General features: G+C 37.1%; 2 protein-coding genes across 4 annotated transcripts in view; one reads left to right on the forward strand and one right to left on the reverse strand.

The window, feature by feature from the left end:
* LOC6576082 (protein eyes shut) overlaps positions 1 to 13,168 on the reverse strand; it is a 70,386-nt gene that overhangs the window by 49,281 nt on the left and 7,937 nt on the right. For both annotated transcript variants that reach the window (XM_032728412.2, XM_002002049.4), the window contains exon 2: positions 984 to 1,955. In XM_032728412.2, coding sequence (XP_032584303.1) covers positions 984 to 1,462 — 479 coding nt within the window. In that variant the 5' untranslated portion in view covers positions 1,463 to 1,955. The remainder of the gene's footprint in view (positions 1 to 983; positions 1,956 to 13,168) is intronic.
* LOC6576083 (MKRN2 opposite strand protein) overlaps positions 1 to 13,168 on the forward strand; it is a 73,463-nt gene that overhangs the window by 48,361 nt on the left and 11,934 nt on the right. The window lies entirely within an intron of this gene.

The raw sequence follows: 13,168 nt of genomic DNA on the forward strand, positions 1-13,168 counted from the left end.
TTATATGGCATATTATATATAGCATTATATATATGTAATTAGATTTCTCTCTATATTTTCTTTAATTTAAAATTTCATATACATATTCTCAAATACCTTTCACGTGACTTTCGTTGTTTTTTTTTTTTACTCATTTTTGAAATCTTCTAGGAATCTATTAAATATTTAAAGATATATATAAATAAATTCTGTAAAATGCAGTTTATATAAAATATATATGTATGTATTTTATTTCATATAGTTTATATATATTCATATATCGTTAAAAAAATATATTTCTACAATCTTTCTATCTTTCCTTTGAGCTAAAATTTCTTATACACATTCTCAACTACCTTTCACCTCACTTTTATACCCCTCCCACACATAATTGATTTTATTTTTTTTTTTTTTTTTTTTTATCATTTCCACTTCACTTCACTTACTTCAAGAGTTTTTCCACAGCTTGAGTCTAATGTGCGGCGCTCTACGAGTTCGTAGGGCTAAACCGAATTAGTTGCATAATTTAGTGAGGCTATGGATGTGCATCGGACACACTCGTAAGTTAATAATGCGCAGCTTATGCAATTGAAACCACTCCTTCCTCAATGGCCGACCCGCTGAAGTGGGCACTCGGGGCGACCACAGCTTGGCCTCATTTGTGAGAAAAGGGGCACATGCATAAAAAGCGGCAAGATAAGGGGCTGGCAGAGGTAAGGGGGCTGGGCAGTTAGAAAGAGTTTGCGGCGGGCTAACTGTGTGGCAAATTCATTTGCCTGCAAAGTGGCGGCATCAACATGTTTGTGCCGGCTGTGTGGTGCTGGCACTGGGCCTGGGATATTGATGGCAACGGTCGAGCTGCTGCCGTTGCTCTCAAGTGGTGCAAGTTTATTGCCCACTCGAAATGTGTTGAACGGAGTTTATTGGCTTGGCGATAATAAGCAATGGCTGCAGCTAAAGCCTGGCACTTAGTTGAGGTAGCATATGGAACGCATTTGACTCACCTGTTCAGGCCATCGATGCAGACGCCGAATACACACGGATTGCTGAGGCAAGCGAAACCCGCTTGGCTGCTGCACACCAGGCTGAGGCTCAGGCAGAGCGTCAACAGGAGTCCAGACTGTGGCCAGTTGTGTGCCAATGTTCTTAATGTCCTGCCAAGGCTTTGTGTTGTTGTTGTTGCTGCAGTTGCTTTTGTTGTTTGTAATTCTAGTGTTTTGTTTGCTGTCGTTGTTGCTGTTGTTGTTGTTGGCATCTTTAGCAGGTGGTTTCGTTGCATGTCCGTTAATGGTTCCGTGGCTGAGTTACTAAGCACCACAGTGGTGGTTGCTCCATTGGCCGTTAGCGGCGTTGTTGTTGCTGTTGTCGCATTTGCTGCAGCAATTGTTGCTGTTGCTGTTGGTATTGCTTTCTCATATTTAATGCATTTATTAGCAATAATATCACGCCTTCGGCACATTTCACGTTCCATGGCGTTTAGCATTTAGTTACTGTAAATTTGTTTTGTTTTTAGTTTTTTGCTGTTGTTGCTTTTTCGTATCAATCATACGCCCCGTGGCACGTTCGATTGTTGCTGCTGCTGCTGTTCTATTTGCTCTTTGCCGTTGCGCTCAACTGCAATTTGAATCCTTTTAGGTTCTTTATTAGTTTGCATTGTTTGCTGTAGCAATTATTTAACTATTCCATTCACTTTATGTTATTTTCTTTTCATTGCTTCCCATTATATTGCATTTGCCGTCTGTGGCGTCTGCCGGGCATCGCATTTCACTGACGGCGACTACACTGTCCTTTCCTTCTTCTTGTTCTTCTTCTTATTATTATTTTAGTATTATTTTTATGTATTATTGTATGGTTTTATAGTTTGTATTCGTTTCGTTTTGCTATTCGCTGATGTTGCTCGACTTCTTCCCTCGACCCCAATGACTGTTCACATTTTTGTAGCTGCAATTTAATTTTGCATGTTTTCAATTTGCCAGCTGCAAGAAAATAATAGAACAGAATAACGTTGTTAACAATGTACGAGTAGGAATTGGGTGCAATGAAATTAAATGGAGAGCTATGTTTCGGTTTGTGAGGGTGAACTGGAGTTGGAGTTATTTATGCAGGCTACTGATAGAAAATTTTGCAATCCAATTTGAAAGTGCTGAGAAAGATATTAAACATAACATAATACAAGTATATTTAAAATAAATCATAAAAATATGTATATTTTATATTAGTAGATAGTTAAGTCTGTAGGGCTGGCCATTCGAAGTGTTGTTAATTTCAGATCGATATTGAAACTGTTGATGTTTATTAAGCAATTTCCAAAAAATATAATTGTATAATATAATATGGTTTATAATTATAAGCAAGTGTGATCATTAGGTTTGATTTATTATATTTTAATTATATATCTACATATATTTGACTCTTACATTTAAATTTGGAATATTCCTTGGGTGAGTAAAGTTATTGTTATTGAATTATGTTGTATTATTATTAAATAAATTTCAGAGCTAGATTTTCATTATCTTAAAAGTTAAAGCAAATATATCCTAAGTCGGCCGACGATAAAGTGTTAGTAATTATATTATTTTGTAGATAATTTTACATTATCATATTTCTGTTATTGAGATACCATAATTATATTATGTGTATTTCACAAAAACGAAAAATAATATTTGTATATATTTTCACAGAGTATCAACCAGACGACTACTTCACACTAACGTGATTTTAATACACAGTTTCATATTGCTGCTTTTGCTTGAACAAAGGAACACAAGTTACACACACACACACACAACCACCCTCCTTGAACGGTTTATTTTCTGAGTGCGCATTATGAGCGATTTAAATAAAAAGTAAATGAAAATGTTTTAAAATGAAAATATTTCGTTTGTGTCGATTTCTGGCAGAGCTGCGGAACTGAAGCAGCGACGGACCACAGCTGCTACTCAATGTTGTTGCACTAATCCAACTCATGACAGTTTATTTCCCTCTCTCTTTCTCTTCCTCTCTCTCTCTGTCTCTTTGCTTGTATGAGTTCAATAGCTGCTAAAGTTTATTCAGAATTTCGGGCATATGGCAAAAACATTTCATAGCATTTCAGTCAGTCCGTCCGTTCGTCGCATCATGTGTCAAAATAAAAACTCCAACTTGTTCACAATTCACATATTTTGGCACATGTGTGTGAGGTGCTTAGGTTTTGGCCATTGAAATAAAATGGACTAGAGCAGACTACGCCAGAACTGAGCTGAACTGGCTTTGAGCACTGTGCAGGGAAATAATATAGGTCGCCAAATCCCAGTCGCATGTGAGGCGAGAAGAAAAAAATTCACGACATTTTTGCTTGAGTGCATATAGTAGAGAAGGAATTGCGAATGATAAGTTTAAAATTGGAAACTGGCGACAGACCAACGAACGTCAATTAAATCGCTAGCCAAAAATGTAGCTGAAGCTGCAGCGACATCAACATAAATTCGACTTAACGTTGCGAGCAGGCAATAAACGTTTGCGGGCCAACGGGACGTATGTGTAATGTGAAGAATGTTGCATTTGGAAAGTGAACAAACGCAGCAGCAGCAGCAACAGCAACAACGAGTGGATAATAATTCTGTTGGATTGTGGCAGTCGTTGCAATTACAAGAGACACTGCGACAAAGTGAGAGGGAGAGATAGAGATAGAAAGACAGAGATACAGAGAGTGTGAGAGAGAGTTGAGTCATAAAGCTAACGCAATGTTGCTGCAATAGATCATCAAAATGATGATAAGGTTGATTTCCTATTTGGCTGCATTGTTGCCTGCCTGCACTGAAATGGAGTTGGTTTGGATTTTAGCCATAATCCTGGAAACACGTTGCCAGCAAACCAAGGCAAACCAAATGCGGACCAGTCTGTGGCATGGCAATGCCAGCAACGGCGTTCAACTTTTTTGCTCTGTGACATGGTCGAGTGTTTACTGTAGGTGTGTGTGTGTGTGTGTGTAGGTGGGTCATGAGTGGTGTCGAGTGGTTCTGCTGCTGCTGTTGGTAGCTCCTGGCATGCAACAGCTCGGCTCTTCAATGTCGAGCTCGAGGCAGAAGCTGGAATGCTATCAAATTGGTTACACCTGCAGTGGCAAATTTTCGGAAATTTTAACTAGCGCAATATGTGACTGTGTGTGACTATGTATAGGTGTGTGTGTGTGTGTTACACCGGGTTTTCATGCTAAAAAGCCATGTCACCAACATCAGCCGAGAAGCACGTCCTGGCTGTGGCTGCTGCTGCTGCTGTTGCTGCTTCTGTTTCTTTTCGCTGCTCTCCATTTCTGTTTATTTTCTTCTTTATGGCATTTGCAGGGACTTGCAGCTGTGTTAGTGAACGGGGCTGGAGGCGTGTCATTAACGTGATCCATTTGCCGCTTGGCCGCTGGGTGTGTCAACAAAAATGTTGCAGATTTGCAGACGTTGCTGCTGCTGTTGCTGCTGTTGCTCTTTTTGATGACATTAATGAATGGGCCTTGTTAGGCGAAATGTGTAATCTCCTGGGTAATTATGAACATGTTTCCGAATATACATACACACACATACATATATATGTATTTATATAGCTCTCTGTGTGTGCACTTGGCGGTTGAGTGAAGTTTCCTTGAAATGTTTCAAGTTGAATGCAGCAAGAAATTGCAACTGGCTGTGCACTCAGCTTGTTTTAATAGTGATGCATTACCGTAAGCTGACTCTTGTCTGTCGCTGCACGTCAAAGGCGCTGCACATATGACATCAACATGCCTTAAGGAAAATAATTAAGGTTAAAAGCTTGCCATCGAGTCAAGTTGCACTTATAGACAAATGTTGTTTGAGAGCTAAATTGAGAATCAACGATAAAAATTAATGCAAAAAAAATAAATAAATAAATAGCCCAAGTCGTCTTAGTCTGCCGGCTTAAACCAGTCAAATAATAAAAATATATAAATAAATTCTATGAAATATAGAAACACAAAAGTCTCTTCAAATATTTTGCATTCAAACTGTCGACAACAGCAAAATTTGTTGACTAACAACAACAACAAAAATGCCTTCAACTAGCTGTTTTTGTTTTTATTCCTTTAAAGTAGCTGCCTCTGCTGCAGTTGCTGCTGCATTCCATTATTGTTGTTGGTTATTTATTTTATTTATTTTTTTTTTTGCTTTGACTATGCAGGCAATTTGTGCACATAAATTTAATTAAAACCCTATTGTTTATTATACGAGGCTAGTTTTATTTTTTATGTTCATGAATTCTCTTGCATTGGGCATATCAGCTGGCTGAGAAGACTCACATTTTGAAGGGACGAATTTCTCAAATAGATTTGTTTCAAGATAGACTTTTGGTCTATCTCTCTCTCTCTCCATCTCTCTCTCTCTCTGTATATATAGATATTTATGCAGAATATTCCAATTTCGTGAGACGAGTTAATCTATTTTTTCTGTATTCTATATATATACACATAAATATATTTTGTAGATGCTAAAAAGTTTTGTTTTTGAATTTATGCAAAGCGTCGGCGGGCAAACAAAAAAGAGAAACAAGTAAAAACATTGCAGTTGACTGTAGGCAACGACGCTATGCGCTGTCAACTAAAGTTGAGTTGCTTAGCGGGGAGTGGGCGTGACAGTAAAAAGTTTAGGCTGCAAATTAACTTGCACTTTTAACAAACAAAAACTTAAAAAATGAAAAATGCGAAAGATTTATTTTGATAAAAACTATATTTAATAATAATAAAAATAATAATAATTAATATTAAAATATTGAAAATAATACTTTATTTAATATCAATCAATCTATTTTAAAATGCATTTTTTAAGAAACAAATTTTTAGTGTCACGGAAATAATATTTAAAAATAATTATAATAAAAATATAATAATAATAATAATATACTAATAGAAGCAATAAGAATATTCAAACAAACATAATTAATATGCAAATTAAAATTTAAAAATAATTAATCGGATTTTTAGTATAATAATATTACAAATAATAATAATGAAATTAATAAATGAAATAATTAAACAATTTTTACTTGATTGCCCTGCCCATAGATGAGCCAACTTTTAAGATACATATATTTTCATATATAACTCAAAACTGATATACCCGCTCTACCCACTCTACGTCCACTTGGTACAAAGCCTCAACTCGAAATATGCTGAGGGCATAAAATGCAAATGAACTTGAAAGTCCGTGTCTCTGCTTGAGTTCAGCTCCTACGCAAAGCCCACATATATATAGAGAGAGAGAGGGAGTCGCACTGACTTTTAAAATGTTGTTAATTAATTCAGACAAACATTCTGCAAATATTTCGGAGTTTGGCTAGAGCAAATAAAGCGCTAGAAACTGAGAGCTGGCCAAATATTTTATTATTTGAAGTAGTTACAAAGTAGGCTGAAACCAAAGAGAATAGAAGTATGTGTGTGTGTGGGTGTGCATGTGTGTTCATGTGTGCTTCTGTTATTTCGTACATTAGAGCGCGTGAAAATCGATTTGCCAAAAATAAACACGCTGACCATAAAATAATTAACTTGTCTGTGCAAGACATATGAGTAAATACAATTCCCACCCTATAAGCGGAGGCTCCTCAGTGACTCCCCGTGGCTCATGTTTGCGCGGCACTAATACAATTACAGCGCCCCTCGGATGGCTGGTAACCAAGGTAGCCCTACCTCTGCCCCACACTCCCTAACCACTCAAACACAACCACTTCAGTCGCACCACCAACACGTTATACGTGTCTGGCAACCACTTCCGATTGCTTATTACGCTTGAGACGACGAAAGTAGACTCCGTAAAATGGCAGCGTGTCCAGCCGACGGCGAGCGCATGGGTGTGGCAGGGGCGTGGCCTGTTATTGTAGTGGCTCGTTTAAATTAATTGACTTAAATCAATTTCTGACTTTGACGTATTATGTGCAATTTCTCGACCGCAGCTGCCGCAAATAATTTTCATAACTCATGCATGGCTCTGGACAGCTAGACCCCAGCACTCACACCCTGCAGATATTGTATAATTGAATATATATGTAGTAAAAGGTCTCTTAATCCTTTATATATGTATTTATGTATATTTATAAGTAAAAATATATTATTTGCATGTCTCGAATTCAGGTAAAAAGAAATTTTGTAAATGATTTAAATATATAATTTCTCGTATTTTCACTTTTTGATTAAACTTGAATTTGCTGAAATATTAAATTGATTCTAATAAATGCTTTTGTCATTGCATATAGAACTTAAGTCCCAAGGCTTACGGGCTAGAACTATATTTATGACTGACTGACAAGCTATTTTGTGATTATCTGAGAAAACTAAAATATATTTTCTATAATTAATTGAAGGCAATCAGTTGTAACTGTTTGCTTCTAAATATTTTGTTTGTCATCTAGCTCTAACATTTATTTCGCCAATAAAGCTGAAGAAAGAATAGATCTCTTGTGTTGAATGTACGACTAGCCGATACTCTATGCATTTTACAGAGATACTATTCCATACCTACTTTACTTTACTACTTTTGACAGATTTTTGTTGGTATTTTGGTGGCATTTTTATGGTATCTTGTAGAACTTAAAAGAGTGGTAAGAACTTTCATAAATATCTGTAATAATTATTATTGTTTTTATTTATTTTTTTAACTTGAAGGAAAATTAACTTGCTTTCTGCTCTTGTCCAAAAGTGTATATAATTGATCAGTCTTGCTATTCAGTTTTCTAAATTCTCCATCTTTATATGCTCTACTAGTAAAATTTTTAAATAATTATACAAATATTAAAATAAATTTTTAAATCCATCAAGTGACTTTAGAGTTGCGGCTTAGAAAACTGCCATAGCTCACCAATATATATATATCGCACGGCTATACTTTTGTCTGGGTTAAAGCATTTGTTCCCTCGGCTCTACTTCAGGAATCTGAAGCTGGGCAATTCAAGATTCTGTGAGGCTTTCTGGACTAGGGAAGCAGCAGATATATTAGCCGTATATCCTGCACTGCAGCTGGAAGATTAAGTGCCAGCAGCCAGCACAGACATTGCGACTTTTGTGACTCCATATACACACACACAGTCAGTCAGTCACATGTGATGCGAGCACATTGCGTATACGTCACGTGATACAAGCGGCTCGTTTGTTCTGGTCGTGAACTGCTGCTCAGCTTACTTAATGCGCCCATAACTGTCCGCACCCACAGCTCCTGCGTCCTGCACCACAGTAACTTGGCAATGGCAGCCCCGCCTTGATAGTTGACCCAACAACCCAGCATTTAAGTTGCCTTCTTCCTATTCTTTGTTGTTACTGTTGTATTTCTTTGCAATACTTTTCGTGGCTGTTTTCTAAATGTGTTTTAAAAGTGTTTTTTCTCCTTCTCTTTTTTTAAATGGCCGTTGATTTTCTTTGCGTTTCCATTTTGCTCCGTTTTGTTGTTTCTCTGTATTTATTCCGCACTTTTGTTGGGCGTTGCGCTTTTCCTTCTCACAATGTAAACACGTTTATTTCCTACGCTTGTCTAATATTTATTAAAGCAATCTGTTCCACTGGATTTATACAAAAATATTTGTCTTGCCATTTATACTGTTGTCGTTTTTTGTTGGCGCTGTTTGTGTTGTTACTCTGTTAGCTATAGCAACTAACTTACGTTAGAACCTCTTTATTGGGATAAGGTGAAGCTAAAGCTGAAGAACGAGCATTCAAGACGACAGCGACGACAGGACGACGTCTGGTTCTTTTAGTCAACGGAGTGTAACGTGGATTTTTTGTTTGTTTGATCAAATTATCAATATTGCGATTGATGCTCGATTTAAATATCAAACCAAAATCAATTTGTATTCAACTTAGAAAAGTATGTAACTGAATTTTTCAATTTATTCAATTTATTTTATTTCTAAGTTTTTCATGGAAATAGACGCTGATTTAAAAATGTTTTTGCATTTATTGTTTTCCTGTATGCACAAAGAGTTTTACTTTCACTTGATTATTTGCGTGAAAAGGAAATCTAATTGCTAAAGCATTTTAATTTTAATTCCTCTAACATATATATATATATATGTATATAACGCTTTCCGTGAATTTTAGAGACCGTCTCTCCGTTTCTATATCTGATCTTTCGTGCCTTCGTCGCTCTTTGTTCCTTTTTCTTCCGTTTCTTTATCTGTGCGTCAGCACGATCGATCTTCCATCTCTTCATTCGTCTCTCTGCCATTGCTTCTACCTGAATAAGTCCTACCTTGCTCTCCTAGAGCATGTTTGCCTCAGTTCTGTATGACTTCTTTCAAACTATAAATTGTATCGAGAATCTTATTGATTTACTCTTAAGCTCCATCAATTCCTATGTTCATCATAATGGAATCATGCAATGTTCAGGGTATCCTCTAGTCGTATACTTCCCACTAGATATCGCTTGCTCTTAACATTCAAGCATCGTTAATCTTCTCGAGCAAAAACTGGTCAACTACTTGTATAAAAAGCAATTCTTGAAGCAATTGTTTCTTATGCTTCAGTCGTATTTCACAGCTATTTCTGATTATATTCTAGCTGGTTTCACTTTTGCTTGGCAACTTCTTTAGCCCAAGTCCATTGGGCAAAAGCAACTTTCACGAACTGATTCAGCTTATTTATCAAAAATCAATAAGTGCACAATGTACATATATATGTAAGTATTTATATACATTTTTCTATGAGGCTAAGCCTCTGCCAGCCAGCACAAATGTATGCTACATAAATTGTTGTACGTAGCAGGGAATTGCCTATTGCGTTGTACGCCTTTGAGGCGCGCCGCAAAATCACGCCGCAAAACCCAATAAAACGCCAACACAGCCGCACGGCATGTAGCATAAACAGCATAAAGAACATGGTCAACGATAAGGGGTAGGTGGCGAGGAGTGAGGACGGGCGGCCAATTTTGGGATAGGCACAGAGGCGATATGGTAACGGCATGGATACATCGATTATACAAGGCAGCCGCACAGCAACTCTGCTCCGATTACCCAAAGACTTTGCTTTGCACAACTTTGCCAGAAAAGCAATGTTTGAGTGTGTGTGTGTGTGTGTGTGTGTGTTGCAGCCGTGGTAAAAAATGTTGCATACAGCTGGGCGCTCTCGACTCCATTTGCAGACAATATTTGCAGCTTTGCTGCTGTTGTTGTTGTTGTTGTTCTCGTGTTGGTAATAAAAGTTTTTATCACTTTACAGTAAAAAAAAGAAGAAAAACTAATTTTTCTTTGCTTGGCTCGTGCTGTTGCGCTGTTTGGTTGGTGGGCGTGGCATATTTATCTAAAGTGTTTTTGGGCTTACGTATGTATGTATGTGTGTGAGTGTGGGTGTGCGGCGCTAACGTTTGTAATTAAAAATTTGTGCACGGTTAACGGCTGAGCGCGTATATTTCTGTGACACACTGTGGCTCGTTGCTTTTTTCTCTCGCCTCAGTGTGTGTTTGTATAGGTAATTGACAAAGTAAATTGAGCTAATTTATATGCAGCTTTATAATTTGCAATTTGTTTGCCATCCTCATCAGCGTCAGAGCTATCAATTCATTGGTTTTTGTGCAGTGGGTTCACTTTCCTCTACTCTAGCCGCATATTTCGTCTATGATGTAAATTTAAATTACAAAATTTTAGTATAGTTTGCCTCAACAGTACTATATGCTTAGATAATATGCAGTGAACATTTGAATAAATCATTAAATTTACTCCAAATATTAATACATATTTATTTTTTTTGACTATTAAAAACAAGTCGATATAGACATATGTCATATGCAGCTATATATCGATTAATCGATTCATTCTCTTAAAGAAAATAAAATCTACAGCATTAAAAATTGAAATTTTTTTATACAAATTATGGATTATTGACCAATTAAATTTTAGAATTTATCGACAAAATATGTATTGATGAATAATGAGTTAAAATACGTCTTAAGTTTATGCTTTTTAGGGTCTACCCCATCTCTTTCTCTCTCATACCTAATTTTCTTACTTCGAGATTCATTTAATTTATTACTCTTTATGTCTTGTTTATTATTTTCAGCAACAATGAAACTAATTCAAGCAATAAAAAAAAAAAAAAAAACATGAAAATAAAAAATTAAAAAAAAAAATTTAGATGAATGCAATTTACAACAACAGTTTACAACAACAAATGTCGCACATGTCAAACTGTTGTAAAAAATAATATTAATGCTAAACTAATTTGACAATAATTAATGGTCGAGACGTTGCGAGCGTAAATTAGTTTGAACTGAATCACATTTTAAATAAGTTAAGCTCGGTTTAGCCAGTTTTAATTACCAACAATTTCCAATAAGCAGCAAATTAATGATAGTTTACGCTGGCAGCCAGCTTGGTGAGGGTGGCAATGCCACGCCCTAATTGCAATATTTTTGTCTGATTAAGCGACATCACGTAGCTGCAATTAAATTAGCTTACAAAGTGTGCGCAGCGCTGATGAAAAACCATTTTCGGAAAAGTCAAGCGTTTAACATTGTTGTTGTTGTTGGCAAGCATAAAAATAAAATGCGCTCAAAGGAATTCGCTGGCGAACAACGCGACGTTGGGGCAAGTTAATTAAGAGTTGGCCCAAAGCAAAGACAGGCAAAAGGGACGCACATCAGAGCTGGCGACATAAAAACCGCCAACAGAGCCCGAATCCTGTTTGTTGTTGTTGTTGTTGTTGTTGACGGCTATTGCTGTTGTTGTGGGCTACTGTCAGCATCTGTTGACCAAATGAAGAGCTGACCAGACCAATGCAGAGCAGCAACAGCAGCAACAGCAACAGCAGCAGTTGCAGTTGTTGAGAAGCAGGAGTCGCCACTGCTCGCATAGGCACCGCTGACCGCATGTCCTTTGCCGCTGTTACATGGCGAGAATTGTGGTTGAAGCCGCTGTTTCTGTTGTTATTGTTGCTGCTGCTGCTGGCTGTTGCTGCGTTTGACTTTGATGATGTTGGCAATTGGTTAGCGACTGCTTATCCAATTGGCCACTGAATTGCTTTCCATACGCAGCACCGCCAACTCGACATGTGTCAGACATACTTTGAGGCGCCCGTTTGTGATACAATGCGGTTGACGCTAGGTTCAATTCAATTGAAAATATTAAAACAGCATTGGGATCGTCAGGTGCCGTAGGTGTGGAAAATATCGGTGCTTTGTGAGTGGTTTCAAATGTGAGCTGAGTTGGGAATTTGCGTTGGCTCTCGACCACAAACTATTTGATTGTGTGGGTCAATAGAATGTGGTGATAATTTGTTGATTATCAAATCAAATCATAGTTGATTATTAAATCAAATCATAGAACTTTAATCTTCAAATAAGATGATCAAAATAGCATTGAATCTTAAGATTTGATCACAAATCTAATCTCAGATCTTTGAAATTGTTTATATAGGAAATATAATACATTTAGTATACGATAAGATCTGTGTTATCTGGTATGGTCTTTGAACAGTGCAAGCAAATAACATTTTGCAAGGAATTGTACTCATCAATAACCATCTACAGCTACATATTTTGCAAACTATTTCCACACTTCACACATATAACTATTATAGGTTCGCCAATCCGCTAAAATTGATTTATATATAGTCAAATTTCGATCACATCTTATGCGGATTACATTGCAATGTAGAGCGTATTCAACGAGCCCAGTCAAACTCTGAGAACTCTGGCGTCGTGGCACAATCACAACGGGAATCTTGCTTTCTTTCTTTCGGTGTTTTTTTGTTTTTGTTTTTATGATTTTTTGATATAGTGTGTGCGCTCACGCTGTGGTCATAAATAACGATAAGTTTATGCGTTTTTATTACGCACACAATTTTATGCGCAAATACGAGTTACAAATACAAAAAAGATACAAATGTAGCTAGAAGTGCGTGGAGTGAGGGGGGAGGCGGGGGAAGGGGCCCAAACAAAGTTGGTAACTTGATACACTTTCACTTGTGCTGTGCCCATTTAAGGTCGCTGCAATAAATAAGCGACTTAAACATACATTGCCGTCGTATAACTGTGTGTGTATGGATGTGTGTGTGTGTGTGTGTGTGTGTGGACACTTACTCGCACCTGCTCACATGCGTGTCTCTGTATATTTGCCAATAACTGGCATTTGGGTTAGTAATGCCATTTACGACGACCCCGCGCGCTGCATAAAACAGAAATGCATAAAACAACGAGCGAGAGCTTTGTTTACATTTTATTTTCTCGTCCAGCAA

This window comes from Drosophila mojavensis, unplaced genomic scaffold (assembly GCF_018153725.1).
Source record: "Drosophila mojavensis isolate 15081-1352.22 unplaced genomic scaffold, ASM1815372v1 contig_36, whole genome shotgun sequence".
NCBI lineage: Eukaryota > Metazoa > Arthropoda > Insecta > Diptera > Drosophilidae > Drosophila > Drosophila mojavensis.